The sequence below is a fragment of the Microtus oregoni genome, unplaced genomic scaffold, assembly GCF_018167655.1.
Source record: "Microtus oregoni isolate MIOR12 unplaced genomic scaffold, Mior012 000088F_ref0000325, whole genome shotgun sequence".
In the NCBI taxonomy this organism is placed as follows: Eukaryota; Metazoa; Chordata; class Mammalia; order Rodentia; family Cricetidae; genus Microtus; species Microtus oregoni.
The window spans coordinates 312,218-328,850 of NW_024544555.1; the positions used below are offsets into that span (position 1 = coordinate 312,218).

The following is a 16,633-nucleotide window of genomic DNA, read 5'->3' on the forward strand; positions in this document are numbered from 1 at the left end:
TACAGATTTGAAAAGAGAAATATTTTTTGCTTTCCTTTTCCCTCAAGTTTATTACTTTTATTTATTTTTTTTATTTTTCTTACCCTTGACCTAAAATCTTAGAGAAATTTAATCTGTGAGGCATACTCCCAACCACAGAAAAGCCACAGAGGAACTTGGAAGGCTGACTGACATGCTCATTCATGAAGCACATGATCACATGATTACAGATACAGACAAACACACTCATGCACATGTGCCTGTACACACACACACACACACACACACACACACACACACACACACTTTGACTCTTTGACTATATCTATTAAAACACACCTGGAAATTCAGCATCTGCTGATAATTTATTTCAATTATGTTTCTTGGACTTTTGACCAAGTTTATTTAAAGGCCCACTTGGATAAACTGTACTCAGTTGATAATAAACTGGAAATAAGAGATGTTGAGATGCAGATATTGAGAAGCAGTTGCCCCTCCTAAACTGGTTGATTTCCATGTTTAAAGGTCAGAATTGGAAACTGGTCCCCCTTTGATATCACCAAGTCTCAGCTGTCTGCCTGTGTGTGTGCTGGCATCATTTCTCTGGACTCTCCCTTCTTTTCCATAAACAAACTCTCTTCCACTTGGGAAGGTACTGTGGATGAATATGCAGTATCTTTTAAAGTCAAATAGTAGAACTTCCTTCTTCAGAAGTACACTTCACAGCAGAATTTTCCATATTTCCTTAAAGGCTTCTGGTAGGCAAGTACATTGTAAGGGGTGAGAGAAGTCGATAAAAAATGGAACCTTTGGAATCTGCCTTTCCTGTGCATCTCAGGGGATCTGTTTCTTGCTTCTTTGCCGTCTCTTCCAGGAGGCATATTCTGCTTCTCTTAAATGTATGTGCCCAAATCTTCTATCATGTCTAGAGAAAAATGAAACTGAATTTCTTCCTAATGCTGTTCTTAGATAGAGTCTAGACAGATTTAAATCCATGCAGGAGGAAATGATAAGCATATATGCTGTCTAGGGTTTTATCAACTTTCACAAAGTAGAGTACTTTAGGAAGAGGGGACCTCCATTGTGAAGGATTTCCAACCAGGTTGGCCTGTGGGCAAGTTTTTGGAGATTTTCTTGATTAATGATGGATGTACTAGGCCCATTCCATTCTGGTGCTATCAGAACCCACCCTGGGTGCCATAAGAAAGCAAGATGAGCGACGCAGTGAATTCTGGGTTGGCGCAGCTATGGCGTCTCGTGTCCTTTCCGTGTGTGTCCGCCACCTGCCCGCGGCCTTCGCGCCGCTGCCCTGGCTTCCCACACTGGCCTTGGCCCGGCCACTCAGCATCACTGTCTGCCCTGAGGGAACCCGGAGGAGGTCCGGGACTCTGCAGCCCGCCCTGGCCCTCACGCAGGTGCCTGGAAGGGTCACACACTTGTGCCGCCAGTACAGTGATGCACCCCCTTTGACGTTAGAGGGAATTAAGGACCGAGTGCTGTATGTCTTGAAACTCTATGACAAGATTGACCCAGAAAAGCTCTCAGTAAATTCTCATTTTATGAAGGACCTGGGCTTAGACAGTTTGGACCAAGTGGAGATTATTATGGCCATGGAAGACGAATTTGGATTTGAAATTCCTGATATAGATGCAGAGAAGTTAATGTGTCCACAAGAAATTGTAGATTACATTGCAGATAAGAAGGATGTATATGAATAAAGTTTCAGAGCCTTCTTCCTCATCCGGAGGACTCCGAGAATGCCCGACTGCATCATGGCTGACTGACAGCGGTTCTGTTGGACTTGTATTTAAATTGTCTGAGTGTTTTACCCTTTAAAAATAAATCTATTATAAAACTAACATTAAAAAAAAAAAAGAAAACAAGATGAGCAAGTCATGAGGAACAAGCCAGTCAGCAGCATTCTTCTATGGCCTCTGCTTCCATTTCTGCCTTCAGATTCTTGTCCTGTTTCTGTCTTGACTGTGACATGGAAGTGCCAGCTGAAAGAAACCTTTTCCTCTACAAGTTGTTTTTAGTGGTGTTTTATCACAGCAGTGGAAACCCTAAGGCAGAAACTGGTACCAGGATCATGGGTGTGGTAGATATAACCATGGGTTCTTTGGAGAAGTACAGTAGCATTTGAATTTTGTGCTGGAAAAACCAATGAGTGCTCAGAGCTCAATGGGCTGATATAAGGAAGCTTGAGGTAAGAATGTTGAGAGCAATGTGGATAATGGTGGCCTGGCTTGTGAAATTTCAGAGGGAGGCAAAGACCCTACTAGGGCCTTTGTGTGATATTTTGAACTAAAAGACACTGAAGTGAAACCTTTCCTTTTCTGGGACCGTATATACTGGTTAGCTAGGACTAAGAGGTAGTGGTGATTAAGAAGAGACCACCAGCACTGGAGAGATGGCTCAACAGTTAAAGGGACTGACAGCTCTTCTAGAGAACCTAGGTTCAATTCCCAGAACCTACATGACAGCTCACAACTGTCTATAACTCTAGTTCTAGAGAATCCAACACTCCACATGGATAAACATGCAGGAAAATCACTAATGAAGCCGGGCGGTGGTGGCGCACGCCTTTAATCCCAGCACTCGGGAGGCAGAGGCAGGCGGATCTCTGTGAGTTCGAGGCCAGCCTGGTCTACAAGAGCTAGTTCCAGGACAGGAACCAAAAGCTACGGAGAAACCCTGTCTCAAAAAAATCAAAAAAAAAAAAAAAAAAAAAAAAAAAAAAGTTTGAAAATCACTAATGAAATAAAAATTAAAAAAATCATTGCCGGGCAGTGGTACCCACACCTTTAATCCCAGCACTAGGGAGACAGAGGCAGGAGAATTTCTGTGATTTCAAGGCCAGCCTAGTTTATAGACCTAAATCTAGGATTTGAAATTCTGTTTCAAATAATAAAATAAAAAAAAAACCTAACAACAAAGTACAAGCTTTATGGAGGTAAATTTTTTGGGGAAATGTTTTCTCAGGGTCAGGGCATGGAAGCTATGATCCAGATGGGGCTACATCTGTACATTGTGTGAGTAGCTGATCTTTATAATGTGTAAGAGTCTCCCAGGTTGTACTGGTCCTGAAGATATGAGAGGGAAATAAAGCACAACTAGGATTGAAGGAATCATGGAGAGAAGTTGAGGCTTGATACTTTGTGACAGTGATTTTTCTTTGACTTGATTTTGACTGTATCCTACTTCTCTATTAAAATATCAAAATATTTCACCTATTGTTTGATTTTACAGGCACAAACCAGAAGTAGCACCCTTCCATGGCCTCAACTTAAGTTCTTGCCTCCAGGGTTCCGCTCCTTTTGAATTCTTGCCCTGACTGATGGACTGAGATGTAGAACTATAGCTGGGACAAATGCTTTCCTGCTCAAGTTGCTTTCCATCACAGCTTTTATTCCAGCAATAGAAACCCTAGCTCTGACAATGCAATGGAAGAAAATGTAAAAAAAAATATTTTTGTTGCCTAGGGTAAGAAAGTGCTTATTGAACAAAATGTCAAAGGCATAATGAGAAATTTCTAAAAAGGATTACTGCATTTATCTTAAAAATGATAATTTCTGTTTAGTGAAAAGCAACATGAATACTTAGATGATAAGTAGGAAAGTATTTGTCAAACTGAAATTGGCAAGATATTTCTGACTCATGTTATCAAAAAAATCTTACATATCATCAAGATAACAATCCCAGACCCCCAAAGAACAAAAATATGAATAGACCACCTCAGAAAGGTACTGAAAAGACCATATCATGGAAAACATGCTCAGTCTTGCTTTGGTTATGATGTATTAGTTAACTGGAAAAAAATTAACTCAGAGGACTTTGAAAGCTGATGGTGCGGGAAATCCTGACTTCTGGTATTGCTGACTGACAAGACAGTCAGGGAAGCCACATAGCACGATTTGGTCAAACCAAGTCTATATAATTCTGTTATTAAGTAAATCTATTAAAAATGCACATGGAAAAACATATTCTCAAATAAATCTATAAAGATTTGTATATAAAGATGGGAAGATAGTCTTATTTGTGGTGGCAATGATCTGAAGCAACCCTGGTTGTCCGTCATTGAAAAAGTTGAGGGATACAATGGCAGAAATGTGATCACACAGCAATTACAGGAAATGGATTGGATGTTTATTTGGAGCAGTAAAATAATAAATGAACAAGTTATAATATAAGACAATCTATGTAAGTCTAATACCACCACACATACAAATGTTATTATATCATTTTCCATATGAAGAAAATATGCAAATTAAGCACATTCAGTTAGAATAATTGGAAGAGACCAGCAATTAGAAACAAGACTAAGAAGAAATAGCAATTTTCGACAGAAAAAACAATTTTCCAAGGACCAGTGGTAATATTGTACCATGAATCAGAGTGTTACTAATTCAAATATCTGTCCCAAATCTATCACAAACAAATGAATAAATACGTTGTTTAATTCTCAGATTTCATCAAAATGGGTTCTCAAACAGGGAATATCTGTCTTCATACTTCCAATTATTCTTTCTTGGAGTCCTAAAACACACTCAACATATGCTAGAACACTAAAAGAAAAATGATGGTGTCTTGTTTTCCCTCTTAATCTCATGGGGAAGTGTTCATTATCTTATGATTGATGACATATTAATCTTTGATTGCTTTTGTTTGGATTGTATCATTTCAGGCTCTGGCTATATGAATGTCTGTGATGTCCATAATAAACAAACATGTTTTTGTTTTTTATTTATTTTCCAACTAACAAATCATCTAGAAGAAACTTAAGATCCATCAACAAAGGAATGGTCAAATATCTGGAATTCATACTTACAATAGACTGTGTAGCCACAGAAAGAAATATAGTTCTTAATTGCTAGTATTGTATTATCATCTAGACATACCATTAAGTAAAAAAAAAAACAGACAAGAAAATAGGAAGTAATTTGCTATAATTTGTGTTAAAAGACACCATTCCTTCATATTTTTAAAGATTAATATGTTTTGAATGTGCTGACTGCTTTAATCTTGGGCATCAACATATTAAAAACTAGTCATGTGCTAAAGAGTTAGGCCTTGTTCAGAATTCTCACTTTTTTGTAAAAAAAAAAAAAAGCATTAATATGAAAAGAACAACCAGGCTCATTAACAATAGCTAAAACGTGGCTGAGGCTATGGAAACTAGGAGCCTTAACTTCAAAACAAGCATCAGAACTTGTGCAGCAGATAAACATGACCCCCGCAGCAGCCCCCTCCGCGAGCAGGTGCTACTGATGCCCCTACTTGGGGTTTTCCAACAGAGGATTTAATATTGGGGTCCAGGGAGATTGTAAGTAAAATTCAGAGGACCCACGGTGATGTGGGATTCCCCCAGTGACTACCATTGGTTAATAAAGAAACTGTCTTAAGCCTGTGATAGGGTAAAGTAGAGCTAGGTGGGGAAAACTAAACTGAATGCTGGGAGAAAGAAGGAGTTGAAGAGAAGCCATGGAGCTGCTGTCAGAGACAGGCTGAAATCTTGCCAGTAGGTCACAAGCCTCAGGGTAAAATATAAAAAATGGAGATGGTTTAATTCTAGATGTAAGAGCAAGCTAGAAATATGCTTAAGTAATTGGCCAAACAGTGATTTAATTAACACAATTTCTGTGTGGTTATTTCTGGTCTGAGCTGCCAGGCCGCTGGGAAACAAACAAGCGACCTCCTATAACACCACAGACTTGGAGGAAAAACAAATTACTAGCAATGTCTACATGAACTTTCATTTTCTCTTCAGTTATAAAGGTATCAGTAATGCTTATGATTTCATATCCAACAGAAATTCCTAGCCTTTTTCTATGTGGTCATTTCATTATCATGTTTCCAAGTTGGGATTTTGGAAAATAGACACCTTAGCTCTTTCTGCTTAGTGTATTAAAGAAGCAAGCGATTTCCTGAATGACAAGTTTGATATTCTGACAAATATATTCAGTGTAATTGACTCCTTTACAGCTCTGTACATTTTCTTAGATGGTCTTAAAATTTAGTTTGAGGTGGCATTCAGGTGCTTTTCTGAATGTGAATGCTTCACAAACATGGGAGTTTAGCTCATCAGCAAACAGGCCCAACTCTAGCAGAGGAAAAACAATGATAGTGCTTTACAGCCACATTTTTAGATTTGTTCATATTATTGTATGTGTGTGCTTTGCTCGTGTATATCTGTGCACCATATGCTTGCCTGGTACCCAGAAGGTGAGAAGAGGGCATCACAATCCTTGTCCCTGGAGTTATAGACACTTGTGAGCTTCCACGTAGATGCTGGGAATCAAACCGAGGTCCTCTGCGAGAACAAATGTTCTTAACTGGTGAGCCATCTCTCCCCATCCATATTTTTTTTGACAAAGACGCCATCTTGAACAGGTTTTGCTAATTGCAAAAATCAAAAATTCTTTCAAAAGGTGAAGTTATGCCAAAGCCAGATGCACTTTTGGTGCCTCCGTCACAAAACTAGAGCTCTGTGCCCAGAATGATCGGCTTTCCAGTACAGCTCAGAACCTACCAGAAAACCATCCATGCATTTAGCCAGCACTGCTGAGTGTTGGCTCTGTCTGAGGCAGACCTGTGGTGGCGGGTCTGATGTGCTGTGGAAGGTGATGCTGGTGTTTTAATGGATGGAAGCAGACATAGAACATTCGGGAAATTGATGCTAGACAACATGAGACTTATAAATCTCACATGATGAAGCTTAGTTGGGGCGATATTCTAAGCTAGACAATGAAAGGGCAGCATGGTGATAAGTTGTTTGCTTTTAACGTGGCGCTGCTTCCATTCAGGCCCTGCTATCTCTGTGACCTCACCCCAAGCATAGCATCATTGATTGAGAAGATTTGCTTTTTAAGAAAGCAAGCATTCCTAACGCAGTCCTCAAAACAAGCCCAGCCTGTTGAAGATTTTAATAGCATTCTTGAAGAAGTTTATTCCTTGACATTGTCCATCAGCTCTTTAGACTCCAATGCAAAAGCTGTTACTTGTTATCCATCTCTGTAAGGGCTGAAGTTAAAAGGAGAGTAAAGCTAGTGTCCTAGATGTCACTGCTCTGCCCTGCATCCTGTGAGAAGGTAGGGCACTGAGGGCGGAAAAAATGGAAAGGAAGTGTCTCAGAATTGATGGACAAGGAGCTTTTCAGTCAGAAGAGAATGGTTTCCCAAAGGGCAAAGATGGGTCTTAGGCTGAAGTGATGCTTGTCCAGGGTCTATTGAAAGACTATTTACATGCGAAGCCTGGTCAATTTGACTAGAACACTGTGTGAACCACAGGTCAAAGTCCCTCCCTCATGGAGCTCCATCTAGTAGGGAAGGGAAACCATAAAGGGTGCTCACATGAAGCAATGGCCAGGTAAACAAAGATAAGTTTGTGCAAACAGGGGTTGCTCTGAAGAAAATAAGCAGGGTGATATGACTGTGTGGGCGTGTGGGGAAATTTAACTGGAGACTGAGCAATCTCATCTATATTTTCAAAAGTCTCTTTGCCTGCTGTGTGGGCAGCGTGTTGGGTGAGGATAAGAACAGAAGGGGGAAATGAGCAGCAGAGAAACTAATACATGGATATTGGAAGAGATGCTGACATTATGGACTAAAGAGTGGAGATGGGAGTGCTAATGAGAGAGGCAGGCGGACAATGAGTCAGAGAGAACAGGAGAAATTGGCACAAAAGACAAATATAACCAAAGGATGGGACTCTCAGGCAGAAAGAACACTGCAGGCACATTCTGGTTCAACCCCTTTAATTCTGCAGATGAGGAAACCAGGTCCCGGGGGAGAAAGTGGCTTGCCTAGAAACTGGGCAATGTCTAAACTTTCTGGTTTGATAGCATCTCTTACAGTGACCGGAGGAGGAGGAGGAAGACTGTAAGGCAGGAAAGACAGATGAGGGAGGAGTGAGGACAGAGGCAGAAATAGTCAAAAGAAACCAAAGTGCAAAGAGAGAAAAATGATGAGAGATGAAGAAGAATGGGATCAGGCTAGGCGATGAGGGGGAGGATGGAGGGAGCCCTGTTGCTGGATTAGCTGGGCTGATGTTTTCTAGTTGAGGTTTGGTTTAGTAGACCATTGCCTGGTTCACCGCAGGCAGCACTCTGGGCACCCAGGGCAGCAGTTGGAGCAGCTGCCAGCACCACCTGAGTCAAAGGAACAACGGCAGGGGAAGTGCAGATGTGCAGGAAGTCCCCTGGGTCAGAGCCAGGTTAGTTGAGATCACATTGTTCTCCTACACCTCTTGGGAGACCCTGTCATCCTAGGGCAATCCTGGGACGGGCACACTGTTTATCCCTGCTATCATCAGGGCCACCATCAGCTTGCTGCCATGTCTCTGGATCATGAGCTGGGGTCTTTCCTGTATGCCTCTATTTTATCCTCATAAAACACTGGAGGGTCCTGGGACTTCCCCCACTTCACATTCTCCTTGGGATTAACTCACTAACATCTTTCAGAGCCAGGAAGAGGCCAAAAGTCTCTGTTGCCATCTCTTCACTCCTAAAAAGACAACCCAGAGTCTTGCCAGACTCTTTAAGAGTTGTTGATGACACATTCCTGGGAGACCTGATGCATTCACACTCCCTGAGGATGCTAGGTGCTTAACCGAGGCAGTGAGGCTCCAGACAACCTTTACTCCATCTAGCTGACATTTTGCCCCAGCCAAGCCATAGTCTCCCAACTACAATGATAACGCACAGACTTCTTTTAGTTTTGTGCCGTTGCATTGTTAAAAATATAGAATTATCAGCCCCTCTCCTTTTCCTCCAAGGTCCTTTTCAAATAACATCTCTTCTAGAAGAGATTTTCTTTCTTTCCGAACAATATAAATTACTCCTTCTTTGGTGCCTCGTGGTCTTGAATTTTGTTTCTGCAGCACTCCTCCACCGTGGAAGCCCCCAGTCACTGCTAACTGAGGTGAGGAAAGCTCCAGAGTCAGGATAAATGGACTTCTTGTGACTTTATTACCCCAACTCTAAAAAAAACAAAAAAACAAAAAACAAAAAACTCCAGCAAAGAAAGATATGGTCAATCTCTTGAGCACATATAGACAAGAACAGATTTCCCTTCTTCATGTGTGAATGTAGGTGTATGTGTATGTGCCCATGTGTGCGCACCTCTGCAGAAGTCTAAATTCACATGGAGTATCTTTCCTTAATTGTTCTTCATCTTTGCTATTTGAGGTAGCATATCTCACTAACACAGGGCTGATAGATTCTCCTAGCCTGGCTAGCCAAAGAGCTTTGGAGCTCCTCCCGTATCTCTCTCAAGGCTGCGCTGGCAGATACAGTACCCAGTACTCCACACTCTGCTTTTTATTATGTGGCTTCTGGGAATCAGAACTCATATCCTCATGGCCACAGGGCCACATTTTACCATTATTCCCTCTTCCCCATGCAACTTATAACTTTCTTTTGAGGTAACAACCAGAAGAATTTTGCAAAGATATGAGTTATAAGATTAGCTTCTGTGAGCTCCAACATCTCATTCTTTAAGGATATATAATGTAAGTAAGCATACACGGGTGTCTATGTTTTTTATGTTAGTCTTTTGAACCTCAGGCTTTGCTCTATAAGCAATAGAAATGAGGTGGCCAACCACAGTACTGAATAAGCACAGATATAAGGTTTAAGAGGCAAATATTGGACGGCACATGTTGCTATGGGTAACATTGAAAATTCACTTTATGATTTGGTCTTTACAGTTCCAATTCCATTTTCACTGAAACTTCAAAGCATAATTCTCACTGACAGGCATACAAGATAAAAGTACATCATTGACATTTTCCTCATGTGCACATGTGAGCACTCACCACACACGCATTATCACAAATAAACAAACAGCTGATATCTGGAAAAGAAAAAAAAATGATTCTTCTCTAGAACCTCCAGGTGAAACCATAGCCCCATGCTCACTTGGCTGGCAGAGGTCTCTTTCAACCCCTCCAACTTTCGGGAATGTGGAGCAATGACTTGAGCTGGCTTAAGCTGCCAACTTTGTGGTATGTTTTGGAATATTACTTTAAGATGTGCTACATTTGTTTATGCTGTAGAACATTTGTTTTAATGATGCAAAGACCTGTTGCGCCTTTTACGTTGCATTTGCTTAACTCTGTGAAGCTGTGTTACTTTGCCTGTCTAAAACACCTGATTGGTCTAATAAAGAGCTGAGTAGCAAGGCAGGAGAAAGGATAGGTGGGGCTGGCAGGCAGAGGGAATAAATAGGAGAAGAACTATGGGGGGAAGAGATGAAGGAATGAAAAAAGGAAGAGAGGAGGATATCAGGCCAGCACGGAGTGAGAGGTAGAGAAAGATGGATAGAGTGGAAAGATGGGAGCCCGAAGGTAAAAGGTAGACTGGATAATTTAAGTTTGGAAAGGCTGGCTGGAAACAAGACAAGCTAAGGCCACGCGTTTATAGGAAATAATAAGTCTCTACGTAAATATTTGGGAGCTGGGTCCCAAAGAACCCAAGAGTTAAAAAATAAAAACAAACAAAAAACCCAAAACAAAACAAAAACAAACAAAACCAGCGGCTTGCTTTCTAGTAGCAAGCGAAGTCTGCCCTGTCAAGGAATTTTCATTGGGGGAAAGAAAGCGTTCTCCTACCTTATCCCACGGCAGTGTACCATACATTGCCAGTTTCAGGAACAGTATCAGATAACGTATAATACCCTAACATACTCACACGTCCTGCGGATGTGGACACTGGTGTGGCTGGTAATGCTAGTATTGTCCTCCCTACCAAGTACCCTGAGTCACTTGGATATCAAAGTAATATTTCTCAGGTCCGAAAATCTCCCCGAGAATTAATTACTAAATAAATACTATAAAAAGGTCTCAGGAAATAAGATTATATTGTGAAAATGCATTCCATTTATAAATACTAGACCATACCATTAAACCTTAGCATAATACCATTTGAATAAAGATATATGGATATTCAACCCTTAGCAAAAATTCTATTTTGCAAACTATAAAGCAGTGCTAAAAGATAAACTAAAAAACTTCTGAAACAGCAGAAAAGTATACTACATTCATTGATTAGAAGACCAAATATTGTTAAAGGCAATCTTCCCAGATGAATATGATGCAATTTCAGTTTAAAAATACCAGCATGATAATTTGTTTCTCTTTCACAATTGAAACTCAGTTGGTTGAGGAGCAGTGCACTAGCATTTCAGTTCACACATAATTCTTAACACAAGAACCCATAACTGGAAAAGCCTCATATCATGCTTTTAAAGAGAGTTGATCTAACAATGTTTTGACTTCAGATGTGATGATGAGATCTTTCCTAGTGAGGATCTCACTTACCAAGATCACCAAATGTCAATCACTTTGATTGGATTCTCCCTGAGTCACAATTTTTGTATCATATTCCTTACATTCAATATTCTAATTGTTCACATACTATAGTCAAAACTTTTAGGAAAACTGGGTGACCAGGACCAGAGAAGTAATAGCAAGTGAGTCCCAGAGCTACACAAAGAAACCCTGTCTTGAAAAACTAACCAAACAAACAAGCAAAAACAAAAGCCATTCAAGACACGTTTAATGCACAATAAAGACTCCACCATTCAGGAAGCACTGATATGTGTGTGTGTGTGTGTGTGTGTGTGTGTGTGTGTATGTATGTATTATAGGATATGACTCTAACTCCACGTCTATGGGATGATATTAATTAGCTTCTTTCCCTTATCAGACTTATCAGAGACTGGATTCTCATTCACGTCTGTTTACTTCAGGTTTCGTGGGCAGCTGCCAAAATTTCTGTCCCCTTTGCTTCCCTCTTCCTTTTGTTTGCTCTTTGGGCTTTTTTTGGGGGGGGTCACTTTTACTTTTACAGCAGAGGTTAGCCAGCAGCCTTGCCCATCTGTGCCTGGACCACTTCTTTGCCTGCCCTTCAGCCAAGCTGCCCTTGTCCTTGGGCATGCCAGGAAGAGCAACGGGGATGTATGGGTGCCTGGTCTCTCTGAGCTGTCACCACCCTGCTCTGGCTGATGTTTCATTGACATCTCTATTAGACAAGCCAGTTTTAAGATGTACAAAGCATTCAGAGTGAGACACAGTTAAGAGACAGGCCATCTAGAGAAACAATTGAACTTCTAATACTGAGTTCCAGTTGATCAGTAAGACAGGAAACAGCGGCATAGTAGTGATACAGTGGTTTCATGACTCTGGATTCAAATCCTAGCTCTGTCGCATACCCCTCCTACTCACACGCCTGAGTTTATTAGAATCTTCCAGGGAATGGCAGGATCCCTGATGAAGGTGGGCACAGTTTGGAAAAGCATCTAAGGGAGCTTGGGTATAACACATCCTCAGCCCACCCACTAAAGCATCTGCAGGGGACATAGAGAACATTAATATCCATTCAATAGGGCAAATCAGCTAACACAAGCACACAAAAGTATCCAAATGACTGTTACGAAGCATTATCAGATCAAGCCCACCCTAATGGCCCAAGTTTCAATGCAAAGTCCAAATGTGACACCAGCTAAATATGACTCAAGGTGAAAACCTGCTTCCTGATCTCTTACCAGGAACCATGCAGGGGTGGCAGTGGGGAAATATCATCTATTTTTACATCCTTGGAGGAGTACCATGGGTAATTTAAAAGTCATTAACAAATTTGTGACATAGGCAGGGCGTGGGATTGTTTTTTTCACATTGTTTTCTTTCTTTCTTGACCTCTACATCTGTGTGCTCGCTCCTTTTTACATGATACTAGCTATCCATTAGCTGGAACTTTTGCTGCAAATAACCGAATTCTATTCAGGTTGTCATCATACAAAGTGGTGCCCATGGTCAGGACCGAGGGCCACCCACCAGTCTTCAGGAATGCACCAGCACTAGGGACCCCTGTCTCTGCCCATACCTCTTTTTTCTCTTTGCCATCTGATCACCAGAACTACACAATATAAAAACCTGGCTACCAGGGATCCAGAGTTAGAACTCAAACCAGCAGTCCTGGGTGCTGCTGAGACTTGTGAGAATCTATACCATGCTGCAGGTCTCTCTGTGGGCACCTGGAGGAAATCCTTTTCCCTGTTTGAAAAGCCTCCGATAGCGCTGTGAGGAGCCACAGTGGAAACCCCCACAAGCCAACGTTTGTATGTGAGCATTTGTGTTTACCAGTTCTGAAGCTTTCTGTTGACTCTAGGCACTCAGACTCATAGCTGCAGAACAAGCTTTCTCAAGACCCTTTCCTTAACTTAGTTAGGATGAATGTGAGATCAGAAAGTCTGTCCCTTTAACCTGGGCCACTGGAAACCCGTTCTTAACAGAATCATCATGCTTCAGCTAGGGTTGGCATTAAAATAAAAGACCCTTTTCATGGTGTTGCTATGGAGATCTGCCATGGAATATACTCTACCAGGAGGAATACTGGCTTGGTGCCTTTCTGTTATTCAACAATTATTTTCAGAGCTGTGTTATTTGGGTCTCTCTAGTTTAGCAGTCTGGCTTCCTCTTGTATATAAAATTGATTGCCCTCTGATTAATGAAGCCTGTGTGATTAGATTTGCACAGGACTCAGCATGGTCTTTTATTGACAAAATATGCCTCTCTAAATCTTAGAAATTCTTACTTTCTTCCTTAAAACGACTTATTTTACTGGGAAATTAAGCGGATTACATGATTTGTTAATTTTTAAATTATTTTTATGCATATAGGTGTTTTGCCTGCATGTAGGTCTGTATACTACATACATGCTTGATGTCCACAGAAACCAGAAAAGGGCATTGGATCTCCTGGAACTGGAGTTATAGATGGCTGTGAGCTCCCATGTGGTTACCAGGAACTGAACCTGTGTCCTCTGGAAGGCCAGCCCCTGCCCATCCTGTTGAGCCATCTCTCAGATCCAAATTATGTAATTATGTTTTCAAAATAAATATAAATTTATATTATGTAAACATCAAGGCAATGTGCCTTGCTACAAGTACTAATCTCTAGCAAAACCACAAATCTGCTTTGCCTCCCACAATGACAGTTCTGTTCTTCTCTCCTGGATGCTGACATTAAGCACAGAGTATGCTGAGAAGTTTTAAGTTCAGTTCTTAACTCAACTGTCTCTCTCTGGTGTGTGTGTCGGGTGTGTGTGTGCGCGCGTGTGCTTGGGACCCATACTAGGGCTGTATGAGTATTGAAAATTAGTACTGAGTTACACTCCCAGCTCTAGGCCATCCTTCTCAGTTATCCCTCTGCAGATTTGGGAGAGTCTGAATTTGATGAAGCTGCACATGATGTGTGTCTGAGGTCTAGCTCTTCTCTCAGGGGCATTGACACTACAGCTGGGATCAGCCTGGACAGCCAGCGTTTTGTGGGAATGAGGGAGGACGAGGCTCAACTTGAGGAAGGTGATGTCAGTGATTAGAACTCACACCTCGTGCCTCATAGGAAGTGAGACACCCACAGTTGAGCCCCTGCTTCTTCCATTCTTTCCAAACAGAGGCAACCTGCCAAGGCTGATGAGTCAACTGTTTTCCTGGATGCTTCCTTTATTTTCTGTTTGCATTGCCTCTGAGAGCATCCAGCATCCTCTCGGAGAGGGAAGTAACTCCACCTCTTCACACCAGCATGTGGGCTCCTGATGGCCAAGCCTGGAGCCTTTCTTCACATCAGCCTCCTGGGAAACAAGCAGCTGCTAATTTGCACAGACTGACGTGGGAGTCAGTACATATCAACTTTTAAAAACTGTACAAATATTTATACTTAAGAATTTAACCTTTAGAAGCGTGTCCCGCAGGAATGTTTACTTGAGGGCACCAGGATTTTTATTGTAACTCTGCTTCTGAAAGTGGAAAAAAACCCATAAAGACAGAGAAATGTCTATCATCAGGGCATTAGTTAAAGTAGAGGATATTTGTACCAGAGAGTACTATGCAGATAGCAAAAGGAGCAGGTCATAAACTGAACACGGGAGAATGTCTGTGATGTATGGTTAAAAGGAAAAAAAGAAGAAACAATGCATTTTGTGGCATGATTTTTGTAAACTAAAATATTTCTATGAACTTATCAATGTGATATGAATGCTTTAGGCACACAAAAAATTCCCAGTAATTACCCAGCAGTTATTAGTAAAAAGTAGATATAGATTAGAACAGAGAGATTATGCTGTTTGTTTTACATCCTTCTAAGAGCTTTAAAAACCCTTCGCGCTGCTAGAAGGTATCTGTTACTATTTAAAAAATAGTATAATGGGTCACCGAGTTTAATTGGAGGGTGGTGAGAATGTGCTGAAGATGAAGGGCAGTGTTGATGGCACAGCCTTTGGAATATATCTAGTGACACCGAATTACATTCAAAATAGTTAAAAGATAAGCTTTATGTTATACTCAGTCTGCTACAAGAAACGTATCTGATGCTCTTTACAAGGATAGTTCCATTATATAAGAAATAGCCTGAAAGGTAAGAGTGCTGGGGCAGACTGAGCCGTGCTACAGAACCCCAGACTGCAGTGCCCATGAAGTCAGTGTGTTAGGGTCGCTAAGGCATCTAGAGTTACAGTGATGCCTCTGAGTGATGGAGCTCACGGAGGCCACTTTCTGCTGGGAGTCTCCCTGGAGGTTCTCTTGGGACGCAGAGATTTGGAAGGAGGTCTTCTATGGTTTCTCAGTCTCTGTCATTTTTCCTGCAGCCTCCCTCTCAGGAAGGATTAACTTTGTTCCTTCTGGAAGCTGCCTGTCAGCAAGCTGTCTGTCAGCAATAGCACGGGTAGTATATTGGTGCTTGTATGCATACTCGCCTCAGCCCCCTTATCCTAACAGCCACGGACTAGAATTCCTTACAAGACCAGATTACATTTTCTGATAACTTAATTGCATAGCATTATAATGTTCAGGCTTCACATATATTGCATATTTGACTCAAGAAACACTTAATGCCCTCTATTAAATCCGTTTTTTAGAGATTTAAATTTTTTTCACTTTATACATACGAGTGTTTTGCTTGCATGCATACCACAAGAGTCCCTGGTGCCCCCAGAGACCAGAAGATGATGCTGGTTCCCCTGGAATTGGAACTACAGATGGTAGTTACCTACAGTGTGAGTGCTGAGAATCAGACCCAGGTCCTGGAGAAGAGGAACACATGCTCTTAACCACTGGGCCGTCTCTCCAGCACCTCTTTTAAATGTGGGAAAAACGAGAATCAAGGACTGTCTTTATTTTATGTTAAACAACCATTCCACATATATCAAGTGCCCACTATGTGGTGGGGGCAGGTCACAATGAAATAAAACTGTAAGCGATAGTTTTCACAACCTGTAAAGGAATTAAGTAATACACAGGTATTAAATTGAGTTGGTTTGGACTAGAATAGATTAATCTGGACTGAACTGGATTCTGTGTGATGATACAATGAACATTTAACTTCCACTGCACAGGCAGTACGGGGTTGAAGAAGAGAATAAAAATTCAGATGAAACATGTCCTCTTTCTTACAAGACACAGTAGAGGGGAAAGTGGGAACTGATAACTGGAAACACAGTAATCATGATAGCATGATAGAAGAAGTTATATTCACAAAGTTTTGAGAAGAGCTAGTCCATCTGTTTATTGGAGTGGACTTTCTAGAATAGCTTAGCAAACCGAGAAATGAGAGGGACACGCAGGCTGAGAGAACAGCTTGAAGAAAAGCCTGGAGGGGGAAC

General features: G+C 41.3%; 1 protein-coding gene across 1 annotated transcript; it reads left to right on the forward strand.

Annotated features, from left to right (window-relative positions):
• The first annotated feature begins 1,226 nt into the window (after nt 1–1,226).
• Nucleotides 1,227–1,838, forward strand: LOC121442253 (acyl carrier protein, mitochondrial-like). Its single transcript, XM_041643728.1, has one exon. The coding sequence runs from the start codon at nt 1,227–1,229 to the stop codon at nt 1,695–1,697; it is 471 nt and encodes a 156-aa protein (XP_041499662.1). The 3' UTR covers nt 1,698–1,838.
• Nucleotides 1,839–16,633: the final 14,795 nt, after the last annotated feature.

Bases quoted from the DNA above. Each gene is read 5' to 3' on its own strand.
- LOC121442253 (XM_041643728.1), top strand. From the start codon at position 1,227: ATGGCGTCTCGTGTCCTTTCCGTGTGTGTCCGCCACCTGCCCGCGGCC.